The 17,555-nt window shown below is 34.5% G+C and overlaps 1 protein-coding gene across 2 annotated transcripts in view; it reads left to right on the top strand.

Annotated features, from left to right (window-relative positions):
- Nucleotides 1-17,555, top strand: part of PIBF1 (progesterone immunomodulatory binding factor 1) — a 103,757-nt gene that overhangs the window by 58,562 nt on the left and 27,640 nt on the right. For both annotated transcript variants that reach the window (XM_066313385.1, XM_066313384.1), the window contains exons 11-15: nucleotides 2,886-3,051; nucleotides 6,315-6,465; nucleotides 10,400-10,490; nucleotides 13,801-13,903; nucleotides 15,645-15,775. In XM_066313385.1, the coding sequence (XP_066169482.1) occupies nucleotides 2,886-3,051; nucleotides 6,315-6,465; nucleotides 10,400-10,490; nucleotides 13,801-13,903; nucleotides 15,645-15,775 (642 nt within the window). The remainder of the gene's footprint in view (nucleotides 1-2,885; nucleotides 3,052-6,314; nucleotides 6,466-10,399; nucleotides 10,491-13,800; nucleotides 13,904-15,644; nucleotides 15,776-17,555) is intronic.

The raw sequence follows: 17,555 nt of genomic DNA on the forward strand, positions 1-17,555 counted from the left end.
GCAGATAAAGGAATGTATTTCAGCACATTGTGTTACATGACTCTGTACATACATGCAAATATACTTGTGCTGAAATAGTAGCCAAGAAAGCAGATACTATCTGACAGAGTAAAAGCAAATATGACAAAGAAACTCTGAATGGTGCTGTGGTGAAGGAGTTACTAGTGAGCTCAATGGTGTAGTAAGGTTAAAAGAAAAGTGACCTGTCATAACCTTGCCAGTGCAAAGCAGATCACACTCATGTAAGCTACTTCAAATTTCCAAAACAAAGGATAAAATTTCTTTCTGAAGTTAGTGCTCATGATTGGGTTGAGAAGCATGCTCTGAAAGCACCCAGCTGATTGAGTAGAATCATCAGATAACTACAGACTTCTCCACCAAGTATAGAAAGTAGGTAGAAAGAAGTATGGATTGCCTCTTTTCGTGCTTGTTTCCAGTGTGTCAGCTCAGTACAGATCATTGAAGCTCAGAGTGGTTGAAGGTCTGACGCTGTGGACAGGAAGGCATTGCTGTTTGTTTTGTGTTAAGGTGGAAGGGGTAAATTTGTTGCTGAGAGTCAATAAATATAACTGTAATTAAATTTGTGTGTTTCATTGCGTTGTTGGCTGAATGACATGTATCTTCATGAAGACTTAACTCATTTTGGAACAAAGAATTCTTCCCAGGATTGTAAACAATCTGTATACCAGAACAGACTTAGTGTCATGTCTGCAGCCTGTCATGTGCAAAGTGTGGCGAATTCAAGAGTGCTGAAATGTTTTTGTGTGGTAAAATGAAAACAGGAACATACAGCCAGGCAACAGTGATGAAAGTATCAGCACTTGAAAAGCATCCCTAAGCAAAAATGACTGGTGTAGTCGATAGGTAACTGGCATTTAGCAGCTTGAGTGCAGTAATTCTGTTCGAGAACAAATGTCATACTATTAAAAATTGTTTTTAAAAGAAAAACTTTTAATGAGCTCAGTAAGCAGAACTTCCAAGCTCTGCTGATGCACAAGAAGCAATCTTACTCATGCATTGAACTATTTACACATAGATGGATGTCTACAGAGTGATTACCAGGGACATTATGATGACACCTCTTTGTTTCGTTCATATTAATTCCAGTGAAAATTGCTCCCTTTTTTGTGCCATAGAAACATTCCTACATCTGAAATCCTCAGGGAAAATATTTGAAGTAATCCCTTTGTTTGTATTAAACACTCTCCATCCCACCTAAAGATTAGGTACTAGATAGGGTAGAACTGTGGTGCAGCTGTTACTTGACAGATGACAGCTAACACAACAGCCATGCTGGGTTAGAGTAAAGGTTTATCTGGCAATCCTGCAGTTAGTTGTGTAGTGTCTTCAGTGTTAGAAGTACCATCTTGCATTTAATGGTTCTCAAAGGACTTCTCTGTTGCAAGTTGTTCAATATTCTCTCAAATAAGTGTTATTTTTTACTATCCACATCATCTTATAGTAAGGAATTCCACAGCTTTCATGCATGAAGAACGATATATATTTATTTTCATTTTGCATCATTAGATGACTTCTCATTCATCTATTGGAAAATACAGTTGATTCCTATCTCTATTCTCCTGATGTGACAGGCCCCTTAATTCTTCCTTTTCCTTATACCATCTCTTTTCCAAGCTGTAGAGTCCCAGCTTGCTTGAGTGATTTATTCCACATAGTGCAATTGTGTAAGTGTGTGATGTTGCTGGATGTCAAAGGTAACTCTTCCTACCCTTCCCTGATGCTCGGATACTTCTGTGCCTTGTGATGTGAAGTACTTAAATGCTTGTCAGCATTCAGTAATGCAGGCAACAACATGGAATTGCAAAGTGATACAGTGAGTTCCATATTATTTATTTCTTACACAGTAATTTCCAAAATGTTTGTTTTAACCATTATTTAAAACTGAACCAAAATTTTAATGGTTTTAGCAAGTATAATAAATCCCAAGGTCTCACTTAGGAATGAAAACAGTCATGATTTTATGTGTATGGTCAGGAGCATTTTTAAAACCTGTGATTTACTTTGCATATATCTCTTTTGAATTTCATGTTATTTAATGCTAATATTCATTAAGTTTTCTCTTGTTCTTCGCATCTGATTTTTCAGCTAATTTTTCACACCTAAATTTTCAACTATCTAATGTTACAGTATTCCACCAGCAAATTTTTACACCTCATTTTTGAGATTGCCTGTTAAGTAGAATTAATTAATAAAGTAGATGAATTCCACTTCTAAGTGGAATACTATTTGTCACTTATAAATGCCTTATAGTGATTTTCTAAAAATTATACTTAATTTCTGCTTTTTAAGAAGGTTCTGTGATTTTGAGGGACTGTGGAAATTATTACACCATTGTGGTCAGACTTTTCTTTATATTTTTGGATGTGGAAAAAAGCAGTGTAGCTGATACCCATGATATCTCAAAGGGATATCATTGATGTCTAATGACACTTCTCCCTATCATATGTAACACACATGCTGCTGAAGCAGAAGACAACATTTCATTAGTGTTTTTCCAATGTAAAGGCTTCAGTACATACATTTGTGTACCAAGAAAGAGATTCACATTGATCTAACACTCTAAAAATAAGGAGAATAAGGTATACTGTAAGGTCATTATCATTTGAGTCTGCATTAACAATATATTTAGAAAAGCCATTGACAGAATTTCCCACCTACTGTGTTGTATTCTCATTATAATATTGAATTTTCCTAAGGATGTTTCAAATACAGGTTACAGTAGTTACACAGATAACCATACTAATACCTATTAAGGTCTTCAAAATACTGTTGTAATTTTTGAAATTTATACCTGTAATGAACAGAACTAGGATATATTTGCTTGTTTTTGAATAATCAGAACTTCTTTTTCATTTTTCTTTCAGGTATAGACAAATGCAGCTTGGCACAGAAAGCAAAGTAGCTGAACTTCTTCACCAAAGTAAGTTAAAGTCCTTTGAAACTGAACATGTTCAACTCATGCAACAAGAAACAGCTAAGAATCTTTCACAGTGCCAAATGGAATGTGAGAAATACCAGAGAAAGCTGGAGGTATGTTATGTAAAGAGACACTTTATAGGGCATTACATAGTTGTTTGCAATTAGAATGTAAAGTGGAAAAGCTTGAGGGAAAAGTAACAACATGGCGTGGTTCAATTAGTATCTCCACCAAATTGTGCAGAACCAGGGTCAAATGACAAAGCTTACTGTGTTTGATGAGTTTAATGGAACACAAGACCACAGGGAGAGGAAAAAGCAAAACAATCTCTCTTGAAAAGATGTTAAAGACAGTATCTAATTCATGTGGGATATATTTACCTGCTTGTGTCATGAAGCTGCTTATGTCAGTCTGTGTGAGAATTTTAGGGAGAGAAGACAGTTTGACCAAAACAAATACGGTGAATTCAGTTGCATTATCTGCAACTAGGATCTGTAATAGCATCATTATATAATAAAATACTTTTTTATTGACAGTTCTGGAATAAATGTTTTCACAGCAAAGAAAGTCAAGGTGAGCATGGTGTATACAGCATTTGAAAACATAACCTTGCTAGTCCTAGCATGATCAGTTACCAGTTGGGGTGCTAGACACCCACCTAGTCACCCATTCCTCCTCCTGAAGAGGATGAGGGTAGGGTAAATAAGCTTGCAAAGAACATGGGTTGATATAAAGATAGGGAGATTGCTTGCCAATTACCATCATGGGCAAAACGGATTTGACCTGAGGAAAACTAATTTCACTTAATACCTATTGACATAGGTTGGATGGTGAGAAAAAAAGACAAAATCTAAAACATCTTTCCCCACCCTGTTCTTTTTTATTTTAACCTCCCTCCTTCATTTTTGACTCTTCTACCCCCACCTTTCCAGAGCAGTGCAGAGAGAAATGGGAAATAGGGGTTTGAGTCAGTCCATTACAGCTCCTCTCTGATGGTCTTTCCTCCTCACACTTTTTTATTTTGCTCTGGTGTGGATCCTCCATGTCCTGCTACTTCCTTCAGGAGAAATTCTCCTATATTGGCTCTCCACAGGTTGCAGTGCCTTCTGGGGATGTCCACCTCTTCAGCATGGAGCTGCATGGGCTGCAGCATGGACATCTGCTTGGGTGTGGTCTTTCATGGTCTGCAGGCAGCCAACCTGCTTCACCATGGGCTGCAGAGGGGATCTCTGCTCTGGCAGCTGGAGCACCTCCTCCCCTCCTTCTCTCACCTCAGTGTCAGCAGCATGGCTCTCTCTCACTTTTTCCCTCACTCCTCATTGCTGTGCAGCATTTTTGTGCTTTAGTAAATGCAGTTTCCTTGAGGTGCAGCCCCCTTGGCTGCGGGACACAGCCTGGGCACCTGCAGCCAATGCACCTGTGTATGTGGGCTTTAACCACTTGGGCCTGTTTATCTCTACAAGCTTAGAATTTATTATCTTTAAAATATAAGTATCATATCCTGTTCACTTATTTTAATCCTGGAAATGCGAGTATTCCACAGAGAAAACTTCTTTTAAAACAAATTTCTTCACCTGTCCGAAGTTAGTCCCTGAAACATGTCACAGAGTACAATTTATGTGATCTAAATGAGATCGGTAGTGTATGTTTCAAATTAATGTCAGGATACAAACTGGACAGGACAAAAGAAAGTGACATCTCTGGCAGCCTTTGTTTTTTAGGGGAAGGATGCCAGTCTTCAGGTCCTCACATTTCTAGTGTTGAACCTGCCTAAGTTGTTTATGAAAAGGAACTATAGAGTGGAAAGAGAATTAGAGAGTTTCAAATAGACTGTAATTTCTTGTTTTGTCTGTATTGGGACATTCAGATCCTGGCTGATGAGGTTAGTTGTGGTCACAAGCACTGGGAGTGCCAGTTTTGCTAAACTTAGAGGTTGCTAAACAGATTTTTAATTGCACAGACATGTCTAAACTTGGAGAATGTAGTTCAATATGAGTTACATGTTCATTTTCTTTGTGGAAATTTTTTGATCTGACAGTAACTCAAATATTTGGCATTCAATTCTACTAACACTTTTGGCACTTCTTTTTCTCTTTAGAGAGACACTTAAATTCTTTCATTAAGGAATACGCGCTTAAGAGCTCTTTCATTAAGAAATACTCTTGCAGAATTTAAATATTTGATATCTGAAGCTTTTATTTTTATTCCTTTTGACTGCATTCTTAAGGTTTTTAATTTTCTTTCTTATTTATAGCATTAATGTACTAAGGTTTTTTCCTTACCGTAAAAGGACGTTGGTCTTTATTAATAGTGTAGGCACTGGTGTCTTGTGGCTCAGCTACAGCTTTCTGGACCAACTCTTGCTTTTATTTAGGGCATAGAGTAATTTTTCTTGATAAACTAGGAAACAGATGGTTTATATGTTGCTCAGTTTTAATATATATATTTATTTCTTCTGTGACACTGAACTTTTTCTATTCAAGTGGCTTGTTTCTCTAAGCACTGTGTATTGTTTCATGGTTTCAACAGTGACTGTGGTATTACTGGTCTGCACACTGTGCATATATTTCTATATCTCCAAATCTATATTCGCTAGTCATTCTGAGTGGTTGTGATTTTTGCCTAGGAAGTTAGTATGGAATTTGACAGCAGTACCACTTGGTTATTACTTCACCTGTTTTGGTGGGATTTTTCTGAAAGTATGTACATTGCTACTTTAGATACCAAAGATTTTCTTATTCCAGTTTGGTGTGTATTTGGTGAATGATGTTTCCTATCATCAAATACTTTATCAAATTTCCATTATTATACAGGCCTTCATACTTTTACTTTTGAATAAGAGAGTTTTTTGTTTAAGCTTAGTGGATTAAGTATATTTACGTAAGTCTTGAATGTTGGTGGCATATTACTTTTTATTAATAAGTAAGTAATAAGACTGGTATAGCTTTAATAGCAAATTTTTAAATTTGCATTCTTCAAAGGAATCTTCATAAACTGATGACTGAAATGAGAATCCAGTTAAAACAACAAAAATTACTGCATTTACGCTATTTTGACTGCTCTGTGTGAATTTTTTTAGTTGTTGTCTGGCTTTTCCGAAGTTTCCTTTAAAATTCTTGTAGCTTTTTCAGACTGCTTCTTAGAATTACTAAGGCCTCTGCAGATAGGCCTAAAATCTGAGAGTTTAATCTGTGCAAGATAATATTATTGAAAGAATAACTGCTTTTTAAAATATTTTAATCTTTGCTGTGTAAAACTTACATCAAATATTTAATATCATACTGGTACACATTTTGCATGTGTTATGTGTATTTTGCCTCTTTAAAAAATCACTATAATGCTGAATCCCTGATCTCTCTATTTTTCATTCTCACAGGTGCTTACAAAGGAATTCTATAGTCTTCAGTCTTCTAGTGAAACCCGCATTATTGAGCTTCAAACACAGAATTCTGAGTTTCAAGCAAGACTAGATACTTACGAAAAACTTGAAAAAGAGCTTGATGAGATAATACTGCAGACAGCAGAAGGTAAGTTCTGTCACAGATTGTTTTATCTGTAGGTGTTGCAGGCATTACAATATCATTCTTCTCATGACACTTGGAAAGTATTACAATGCCTGTCATTCTTGTTCATTATGTCTGACAAGTAAAAGGCAGTAATTATTTTGATAGAAAATATTAATGGCAGGTTTCTAAGTGCACCTGTAAATGTGTATCAAACATCCTCCATATGTCTTAGTTTGTGCTTAATGAAAATCATTACAGTATTCAGTTGTTCCTCTTTCCCTTATTCTAATAATCCACTATAATTAGATATAGTCTTTAGGATTCTTCTATTATTGAAGTACATGTGGAATGTCAGGAAGCCCTCTTTGTTGACAGGCAAATACAGGTTTTATATTTCAGTACAGTGATTAATGTGAATTTTTTAACTAATTGAAAGGAGGAAAAAAACTCTTCCTTCTGTTGCATTAATAATAATTAGACATTAAGTAGTTGCTTGTGGCAGCTCAGGCTGTTCCAAGTACTAAATCATGGATTAAATTCATATCTGATTACTCTTGAAAATTTTTGTCTCTCATTCACAAAAATTAAAATGTTCACAACACAGCAAAATTTGGGTAGAATCTCTATTAATTTGCTCCTCTGTCTAAATCAATCCACAGAACAATTATTTTCTAATTTGAAACTCTGACTCTAATCTTGAAATCTTCTAGCCAGTGCATGAGCAGAGTAGGACATTCTAAACTTTTAGACTAATGCAACTGTCTTCTTCTCCTTTTCTTTCTTTCCTCCTTCAAAAAATAGTCACAGTTTATAAAGTATTCTGTGTTGAAGATTATTGCATAAGCTTTATATATAAACAGTAGGGTCTAGCAAAGTGTGCATTACCAAGATGCAGTGATGTGAGGGTATTTTTAGTAACCAGACTGCACATGCTTTATTAATTTTATGCACTGCAGCCTGTACTTAGAATGGCCTGACTGCCCAAAGGTTCCAGTCTGACCATAAGCATGTTTGCTGTATACACGCTTCTGTTTAAGTCAGTAACATGTTTTTTGAAGTGTGTGTATATGTAAACTTGCCTAAGGAGTATTTATGTATTAACACAGAATTTTTGGAACTTTCTTTTTCTCCAAGGAGAAGGTAGAGTTCAGAACACTAGTTTTTGTTTACAGCGGTTTGCATTTTCTTAAGCATCTTGGGATAGCAGTGAAGTTTTTTATCTGATCATTCTTAACTTCTTCTTAAATATCTATTTTAATTACAATTTGCATTCTATGCTATGGTAAAGAATGGAAAGTTTCCAAATGAAAAACTGTTCTTTTAAAATATAATTATTTTTCTGATTTCTTTGAAGAAAATAAAATTATCATTTAATATTATTTCAATATGTTTTCTATTTAATAATGAACTTGCTATTTCAGTGTATTTGCTATAGCAAGTTAAGATTAGTACTAGTTCAGTGTAGTATCTTAGGAAAAACAGAAGAAAAGAAAGTATTTTTTTAAAAAAAACACTTTGAAGGAAAAGACAGATATAGTTCCTCCTTTGTCTTAAATTATGCCCTGATAGTTATATAAATAGCTAAAGGTATAAAAGCAACTGAAAGGAAATATAACTATTTTTCAAATTTAATGTGTTATAGAAATACTTCAATCCATTTTTCAGGAATATAATTTAGACTAAAGCATTGTGTGGAAGACAATTGGAATTTTCTACAAACTTTAGTAATAATAAGGATTAGTCTTCATTCCTGTGATCACCTCTTTATATTTAAATAGCATAAAATGTTTTTTTCTTCATCTTGAGTCATGAAGCCTTTGCTGTTTTACAGTATTTAGGATTGCTGGTGGAGGTTGGGTTCTCTGGTGTTTTTAATAAACTTTGTGTCTTTATTTACACGTGTGAGATGGCTTTTGTCACATAATACTTAAATTATTTATATACGTATATATAAACATTTTATTTTTTCCTTTGGAAAATATGCATGTGGAAGAGATTACTGAATTTTTACTGTTACTCCCTGATCATTATGCCTCACTTTATTAACATTGAAATGACACAAAACAGCCTCTTCAGAAAGCTATCAAGAATTTATATAGCCACTTCTTACAGCACCTGAGAGGTTTCTAGATGAATAATAGTAGTGAATTTCCTTGGCATTTGTCTGTTCTTCCTTTTCAGGGAACTGTCTTCACATTAGGGTATTTTTGTTGTAGACTAGTTGTTTGATTTTTCTTATTTCCGTTGGTTAGTATCTTTCTAAGAAAAAGATTGAACCTGTATGTATCCTCACAATGGCATGTCCTTGCTGTCTAGCATAAGAAATTGTCATTAATAAGTGTCTCCTAGCTTGTAAAATGCATATTTTACACCACAAAGTCAGGTGAAGAGCCTGGAATGTTGTAAGAGAAGAGAAGCACACACTGATACAGAGTATTATTTTGATACCTACAACATTTCCAATTTCTCTTGTGTTTGTCTTCATGATGTGCCATTTACTGGACACTACAGACAGATCTGAATTTACAGGACTATATCTTACTGACCTGAGATATATGACACTGAATATGTAACCCAAAAGAAGGGTAGTAACAAAGGCAGGTTAAATTATTTCTGAATCAGAAAAAAGAAATCCCTGTCATGTTTAAGACAGCTCTGAAAGTGCTGGTGTCTTTGTAGTGCCACAGCAGTAAACTTTTTCTGTCACACTTACTGAAATTTCTATATTGTTTTTAAGGTAATACGTGAATTACCACAGGTGCTCTTCTAGAGGCTTTTCTCTTTCTAAATGTGTTTTAAGAATCCTTGTTTAAAATAGCATTACAAGGGTATTAGACAAGTGAGAACAGAAGTTATAGCATTTTGCAAGTTGTTGAGAAATGAAGGTATTTCTGGTTTTGAGGCACTTGAGCATTAAGAAAGATGAGTCAGGTAGGACTCACATAATTTCCTACATTTGTTTCTCTTGTTCCCAGCTATTTGATTCATCAAAGCTTTTGTGTGGTGCCTGGGCTGGTGTTTACTCGTTCTCCCTCCTTTTCTCACACCTGTGCCACTCCCATTTTCTCATTGTCCCCCTTTACCCCTCCTCTCTGCCCCTATCTACTTCACACATACCCTTGTTTTTCTCTTCCTGGTTTTTTTTTCTGGCCCACTTCATCTTACAGGAGAGAGGAAATCTGAATTTCAGAACTCGAAATATTAACATACACATTTTCATCTTGCTGCCATTGGGATTTCTTTTCAAAGCAATTATAATGTGTTTTAAACCCTTAGAAACGTGTTTTAGGAAACCAATCAACTATGGAGACAGAGATTATTTTTAATATTTCTATTTTGCATATACATAAAAATCTCTTTTTTGCCTTTCTCTGAAGAAATAGATGGCATTTGTTTTCATTAAGTGTGGTGAAATTTCTTATCTCCACAGCCTTTCAAAAACCATAGTGAGAAGCCTCACTGTGACATGAGCTCCCTTAGCAACATCAGATGTCCCTTCTATTCCCATGGACTTGGTTATGTCCTGTCACCTTTAACATTCACTAATTTTATCTTCCTCTACCTTCTCATGTATGCACAGAAAATTAATTATTTAGATTAAAAACTTAAGCAGCCTAACCTTCTACTGCTGAATTACACTTATACAAGTGGTATGCATTTTGTGACCTTACCAACAGGATGAATATTCAAGGAAACTGAACTATTTTCCTTTACTTTTATGTTGCATAAGTCTAATGTTAATCATAAAAATAGAAAGTGTTTTAAGTAAAGTTTGATACTAAGTTTAATGCTAATGGCAAAAGAAACTGTTCCACTCAAGTCCAGAAGGTTGCACCAGATGAAAATTTTGCTCCCAGAAAAATGCTTTTGCATGTTGAGTTGTAAATAGAATTGCATAGAAGTTTTTAAGTTCTGGCACTATTCTTCAACAGCAGCTTTCTGTAATTTTTTGCAGTGGAAGATGAAGCTGAAGCTGAAAGGGTTCTCTTCTCATATGGATATGGTGCTAATATTCCTACAACAGCCAAAAGACGACTAAAGCAAAGGTAAAAAAAAAAAAAAAAAAAAAAAAGTAGCTCATGAATTTACTTATTTGAGGTTAACTAAATGGAGATTAGATGCATTATGCTTTGTCTTAGAATCCAGCCAGTTTGATTAACATAAGGTTTTTTAATGACTTAAGTATACAGGAATAGATTGAGGACTAGGGCCTGTTAATGTGGTTGATGCGTATGAATGAGCATATACATATTTTTCTACATCATCTTAAAATCTCTTCTTATTGACTTTCAGGAAGACTAAAAGTATAATTGTATAAAACTAAGCAGCTGTAAAAATTGATTTTACATTGGTTCATTTATATAATAGGATATGCATTATCAATATCCTAAAAATCATTGTATTTAATAGTAAGAAAAACATATCTGTTGTGATATTAAGAAGGACAATGGTTCAGGGCGTCACTATTTTATCTTCATTAATAGAGCATCTGATTCCACTTCCATTCTTTGAGTTTGCTCTGGTTTGGCCAATTTGAAAATTTGATCAATAGACTAAAATGATGCATAGGTGGAAAAACATACCTCTTGATCATAGTAATTTTGAACTAATAAATTTATATTATGCATTGTCTTTAAGAAATAATAGTGACATTTGAATGGCTCATTGTGAGCCTGTGTGTTGTGGCTATGACTCACTTCTCCCACGCAACAGGGTAAAAGGAAATGACCTCAGGCTTGCCAGAGGTGGTTCAGGTTGGACAGTTTCTTCACATAAATGGTTGTCAAGCATTGGAATAGGCTGCCCAGGAAGGTGGTAGAGTCACCGTACCTGGGAGGTGAGGAGTGTGCAAAAAACTTCCATAAACCTGTTGCACATCTGGTTTAGAAAAGTGTTGTGAGTTCTATAGCACCATCTCCTAAAGCATCAGTTTATTCCTCTTTTGTCGTAGTTTGGGGACTTTCCTGAGTTCACTTCGATCCTTCTTTTTCCTCATCTTATTAGATTCAGTTTAGTTTATTTCCATATATAAAAACTCTGTTAAATTTCCTTTGAATGCTGAATGCGATGATCAGGCCAGGATTTCAGATACTCTTGGAAGACACTTTCTGAGCTTAGAAGTGGCTCTATCAGAATGACTTATATACTCCACTTCTGTTCTAAAAGGCATTGACTAATAAAATGACTTAATCCTTCGTAATAGTGTTGGAGCCTTCATAGACTTGCTTTATCTTTTAGAATTAAAAATATTTAAAAAGCCATAAAAAACTGTGTATGGTTTGCTTACTGTTTTGAATCAATGAAAATTGCCATGCAGATAATGTGTGTGATGCCTTTGGCTGCCAGAGTTTGTAAAAGCAAAGCCTCTGACCCCATCCTCTATGTTTAGTGCCATTAAAGAAGCACAGATAAATTTTCTGCTCTCTAGGATTGCTTAAGGAAACAGAATCTATTTCAAATGTGAATAATCTTTCTGGAGTCCACTACCTGATCTTTAATCCCTGACATATGGGATCCTAAATGAAGAGCTCTGTTAAGTTTATATCATGCACTTCAGTCTCTGAAAGTTTGTACAAAACCAACCTTTTCAAGCAGTGTAGGGTCTGTACCTTTTTTTGCTCACTTGCCAGAAACAACTCTTCTGTTACTTCAGACACAGGCACTGTACACCCATAGTACCAAATTAAGCATGCTAAATAACGCTGGGAATGCCTTGAAGCATCAAGACCAAATGGCCTGTAGTGGCCCGTTGCCATAAAACAATTCTCAGTGTAGGTTGAGCAACACGTGGACAACATATTGGCAATGATTTGCTTGCCCATTCCAACTTCTCAGCTATGCCTAGGAACTGCTTGGGAGGTGTTAATGGAAGAATGCAGAACACTACCAAGGTGACTTTGGTGGTTTGCTAACAAGGAATTATCACGTTCTTGAGCACTGCATGATCTTCTAGTATAGTTGGAATCAAATGTTTCCAGCATAAGATGTCCTTGCACATCAGTCCCTTTGTCTCTTTGCTTTCAATTTTAACTAGTCAAAAAACAAACTGACAAGTAAACTTGAAAGATGTACTTGTGTTATCCTTAAATATTTGCAAATTCAGGTGAAGCTCACTGAACAGTTGTAGCTGGGAAAATTACGATGGGCTGCATTCCTATTTGCCATGGGAAGGTATCCAAGTTCTCCCTTACATAGTTACCTTACTAGTAGCCCAATGGCTACTAGTCAAAGAATTGGTTCCTTTCTCTGTTGTACTAGATGAGATTAGTGCATGAAAGAGTATGTTTATAGCACAGATGAAGAATATTAAATCTTCTGCCAAATCCAGAGGTCTATTCCATTTTACTGAGGAAGAGATGGAGGTTATGACTGGTCAAATTTTTCGATCAACTTTGTACACTCATCTAGATTTACACATTCTTAAGCCTTAGCTTTGGGGTAAATTATACTCTCCCTATCGTTCTGCTTTAGACCACTCACCCTCTCATAGATTCAGTATCATAGTCAGGAACTGGTTGTGGAGTTACTGAGGAACCACCTGGATGCAAAACATGCTCTGGAGGTTGGACCCAGTAGCCACTGTGGTCCCTTCCAACCTTGCCCGTTCTGCGATTTGTAAGAACTTGGAAGACTAGGTTAGATGTCTGCTAGTAGGCTCTGCAGTTTATATTGGATCTTCCCACTGCTACTTATGGACCTGTGCTCTTGAATGGACTATAAACTCTTTGATTCTGGACATGAAGCTTGCAAGAGGTAGAGGATCTAATTTTTTAACTAGGTTGTTTAAGTAGCTCAATTATCCTTTCTCTTCAAAGTTAATCTGTGACTCTCCATAAAAGTTTATTGAAAACAAAATTGGCAATAACATTTAATTATTAGCATGTTAAATGTCAGACAAAACAATTTTGCCTGTCTTTTGAAAGTGATAAAATACTACATTTTTCAGTGTTTTACTGCAAAACATATATTAATGAGCATTTTTCAACAATTACTTAAGTTAGAATGAAAGTGAGACTAAAGTTGCTAAAAAGTACATAATCATAATTAGATTAAGGATTTTGACAATATTTCTACAGTTGTGTAGTATTGGACAAACTGTATAGGTATTTACTTTGTATAAGATATTATAATAGCATAACTGTGGGAATGTTATTTTAGTGCTGGTAAATTTTGTAATATTTTCTAACTGTTTTTCTAACTTTGACCATGCAGCATGTTTTACTGTGTAGTTTATGTATGTTAATATTTAAGCATTGGTGAAAAATTAAGGCAGTCAAGTCCTGAAGCATAAATGTGAGAATTTCTTTTGCCTATTTTGGAAAAAATTCAAGTTGAGCTTGCTTTTTATTGGCACAGTGTTCACTTGGCAAGAAGATTACTGCAGCTAGAAAAGCAAAACTCGTTGCTTATAAAAGATCTGGAACATCAGAAGGAACAAGTAACACAGATTTCACAAGAGGTAAATCATTATTACACAAAAATTCAAATATGTAGAAACATTACGGAACAGCTGTTCATAAAATGAAATATTTTCTAAACAGTGTTTTTTATCTATTTGATGTTAAAAAATGGCTACATAATTAACCAAAACTCCAAGATAGAAGTTTTCAAAGAAGTTTATATTGTGTTTTGCAACTAATATTGAAAGGAGGCTTACTTTAGAGGCTAAACAAGAATGTGAGCCAGACAGACAACATTTTTATTTCTGAACAGAACAGCCAGCCAAGCTAGTTTGTTCTGTTTGATATTTATTTGTTCAATGAATGCATCGCTTCTTCTTGCGCAGCTCTTCTGCTAAATCAATTTTGAAGATATTTAAAAAACCTCAGCTTGAAATGTCCCAGAATTAGGGCAGACTAATTATTTAAAAAATCTTTAAGATTGTCTTTTAATTTTTCTCATAGGAACAAAAGGACAATTAGGTTTGCTATTAGATGTTGCCACGACATGTAATTTGTAGACTTATTATTACAGGAGTGTGGTTAATAGTTTGATTTTTAAAGCCATAGTAATTACAAATTAGAATTAGTACACTCAAGTACTTCACAGAGTGCAAATACTGGAATTTCTATATATTTTTAAATTATATAAATTTTATATGTATATATATGATTATATAGATTATTTCAGTGAAAGATACATGAACAGTGAAGTTTTGGGATTTTTTTAACCAATACTATAATTTGTTATGTATTCTTATATCATGTTAATTTCTAATTGACTGAAACATACTCTGTCAATTTCTTACTTGGAAGACATCAGGAAATTGGTGAATCCATTGTTATGCTTGTTATTCTTCCATATCACTGTTCTTTATCTTAAAATTTTCTGTATTTCACTTCAATACATTCCTTATCCACAGTAGTTTTATACTTGCTTCTGGATCACTGATGAAAGATTCAGTATCAGTAACCTTAGTTCAATTCCTGCAACTTTCCACAGATCTACAGCTCATTTTTATGCTGCCATTAAATTTTTGATCTTTTACCATATAATCATACAGTTTAAATCACAATACAATCCAGTACAAAGTTAAACATCGGGGGTTTTTTGTGTAAAGTTCTAAAACTCCTCTTTGCTGTCTTTACATAATGTTTACTCCAGACTATTTTCTTGACTTTTTTTTTTATTTAAGAACAAACCATAGATCCTGTAGACTACAGCATGCTTAGGTAGCCCATTATTATTCTTTTGATTGACAGTTTGTTCAGTCATCTAGATGAAGTCTAGAACATGGCTAAAAAGTTGACACAAAAGTGATTTTATTTGCTTTGAACTTGGCTCAAATACTGCTACTTACATGCAGTATTTATGATGCAACCTTCTCAGCTTTTTAAAGGAGGGAGGAAAATACCAAAGTAAGTCAATAAGAGGCATTGACTCTACTTTTTTTTTTTTTTTAAATCAATTGAAGATATTACATTAAAACCCTTGAAAATGAATATTAGGGAAGTGTAGAGAGTGGTACCGTTATTGCAGTGAAAGTAGCACACATTAGAACAGAAAAGTGAGAAGATAATGAACTAGTTATCAATTTGAAGGTGGTATGTTTCCTTTTTTGTGTGTAATAACAGGTTTGGAGTTTGTATTACTATGCAATTGGTAAGAATCAATAATATCCAATAATAATTCAGTAATAATCAAGTATTTGTGCTTTATAAGGTAAAAAAATTATAGTAGTAATGCCTTTTTTGTTGCAGCTTGACAGGGCAAATTCTTTGTTGAACCAAGCACAACAGCCATACAAATACCTCATTGAGACTGTGCAACAAAGGGATTCTCAAATAAGTCTACAGAAAGAACATATTACACAACTTGAAAAAGATGTCAGGTAATTAAAATCATTGATTCTTGTTTTGCTTTCTCTTAAACTGAAGGTAAAATCACTTATATTTTTATCATAAAAAAGTGGTGCTATTTTCCATGAAGTTAAGATGTTAACACTCCATCATTGACCAACTCCAGTCTTCTTGCTGGAACTGTAGTACTTGTTACTTCTCTCACAATCTCAGAAAAGAATATTTTAAGTTTAGAAAAGTAGCTGTAACAGGTTTAAAGTGAGTTTGGAGTTGAGAAGAGCTCTCATGAAGTACAGAACAGTTCAGAAGAGTAAAAGAATGACATACAACAGTAAAAATAAAGAAGAAATATCAGAGAAAAATAACAGAGTAGTCCACCAGTAAAGGGTATTTCAGCCATAATTAGAGCATATGCTTTCATGGTGACACTCTGATTTGCTGCTATATCCATCTGTCAGGGCTCTCTGACCACTGAGCAACTTGCAGCAACTTCCCTAACATCTGATTCCCAGGTAAGCTGTTACAAAATAATATGTCCCTTGATTTCCAAGGAAGCTGACAGCCAAGTCCCACTGCTCTACAGAAGAATTAGCGTTTTAAGTATTAGGTGTCTATGTGGTGTCTTGATTTAGGAAAAGCAAACAATGACTATTAGGAGACATTAATGTGATTCTGTTATGAAGCAATTGCATGAAAAATACAGGGTTTTCCACTAATCTACTGAAGCAATTAAAAACAAAAAAACAGGGTTCACCCTAGCGAATACTTAATCTTACATACTGTCCTACATTTACATCCATTCAGAGTGTTTTGATGGTTTGGGATAGTATCTTTTATCCCTTGAGGAGTACCTAAAAATTCTTATTATCCAAGCAAATCTATATATGAATCAGTAAGTTTATAAATTAACTGAAATATTCATTCATAATTCCTGACAAAACATCTTTCACAGGGCTTAATTTTGATTCTGTAAGAATAGATGGTTTTTTAATTCTAGAATCAAGCACTTTTTTCATATTTTCCTAGACTTGTTACATTATAAGAAACACTTCAAAGATAAATTATATTTTCCCAGGATACGAAAAATCAGTGTTCTCTGTATACATTCTCTTACTTTCCAATCGTGAAAAATATCAAAGAATTGGTCACAAATTTTTAGATTATGGTAATAATAATGCGATGGTTTCATTATTCACTAAGTAGTCCAAAAGTCTCTCAAAAGGAAGATAGAAAGGGAGTAGTAAATAGGTGAGGTCATTTCTGAAAGAGTATGTTTCATGCTTTAAAATCTAAAAGAAATTATATGTGTTATTAACATTGATTTTCTTGAGTTCAATGGCTCATTGCCAATAATCTGTATGCTTAGATAGTCTCCTTAAATTTAGCCTACAAATTGAAGTACCTAAATTAGAGACGTAGGTCTACTTTCCTAAGTAGTTCATGGAGGAAGTGACATCTCCAAAACGTAATCCAGATTTTGGGTGGAGTGAGTTATTTCCTAGAGATGCCTGTTACTCTTTATTAACTGTAAAGGAAATTTTTTGATCTTCAACAGCCTCAGGTTAAGAAAGAAAATAATCTGTGAGCATTCATGGTAAACATACCAGGAATACTCTGCTGTGGGGAGCTGGGGTGTGCTCACCATTAGTCTGTGTTTCTGTAAATGAAAGTGTGGCTTGACAAAAAAATATTAAAGCAAAAAAAGTAAACACTTATTTTGCACATCAAATATTTTGGTAAGATATTTTCCTGTAGTTTTCTTGTAGTTTTTTTCCTGTAATATTCCTTGTAAACTGAAAATAGCTTTTACTC

The sequence above is a fragment of the Sylvia atricapilla genome, chromosome 2 (genome assembly GCF_009819655.1).
Source record: "Sylvia atricapilla isolate bSylAtr1 chromosome 2, bSylAtr1.pri, whole genome shotgun sequence".
Taxonomy (NCBI): Eukaryota; Metazoa; Chordata; class Aves; order Passeriformes; family Sylviidae; genus Sylvia; species Sylvia atricapilla.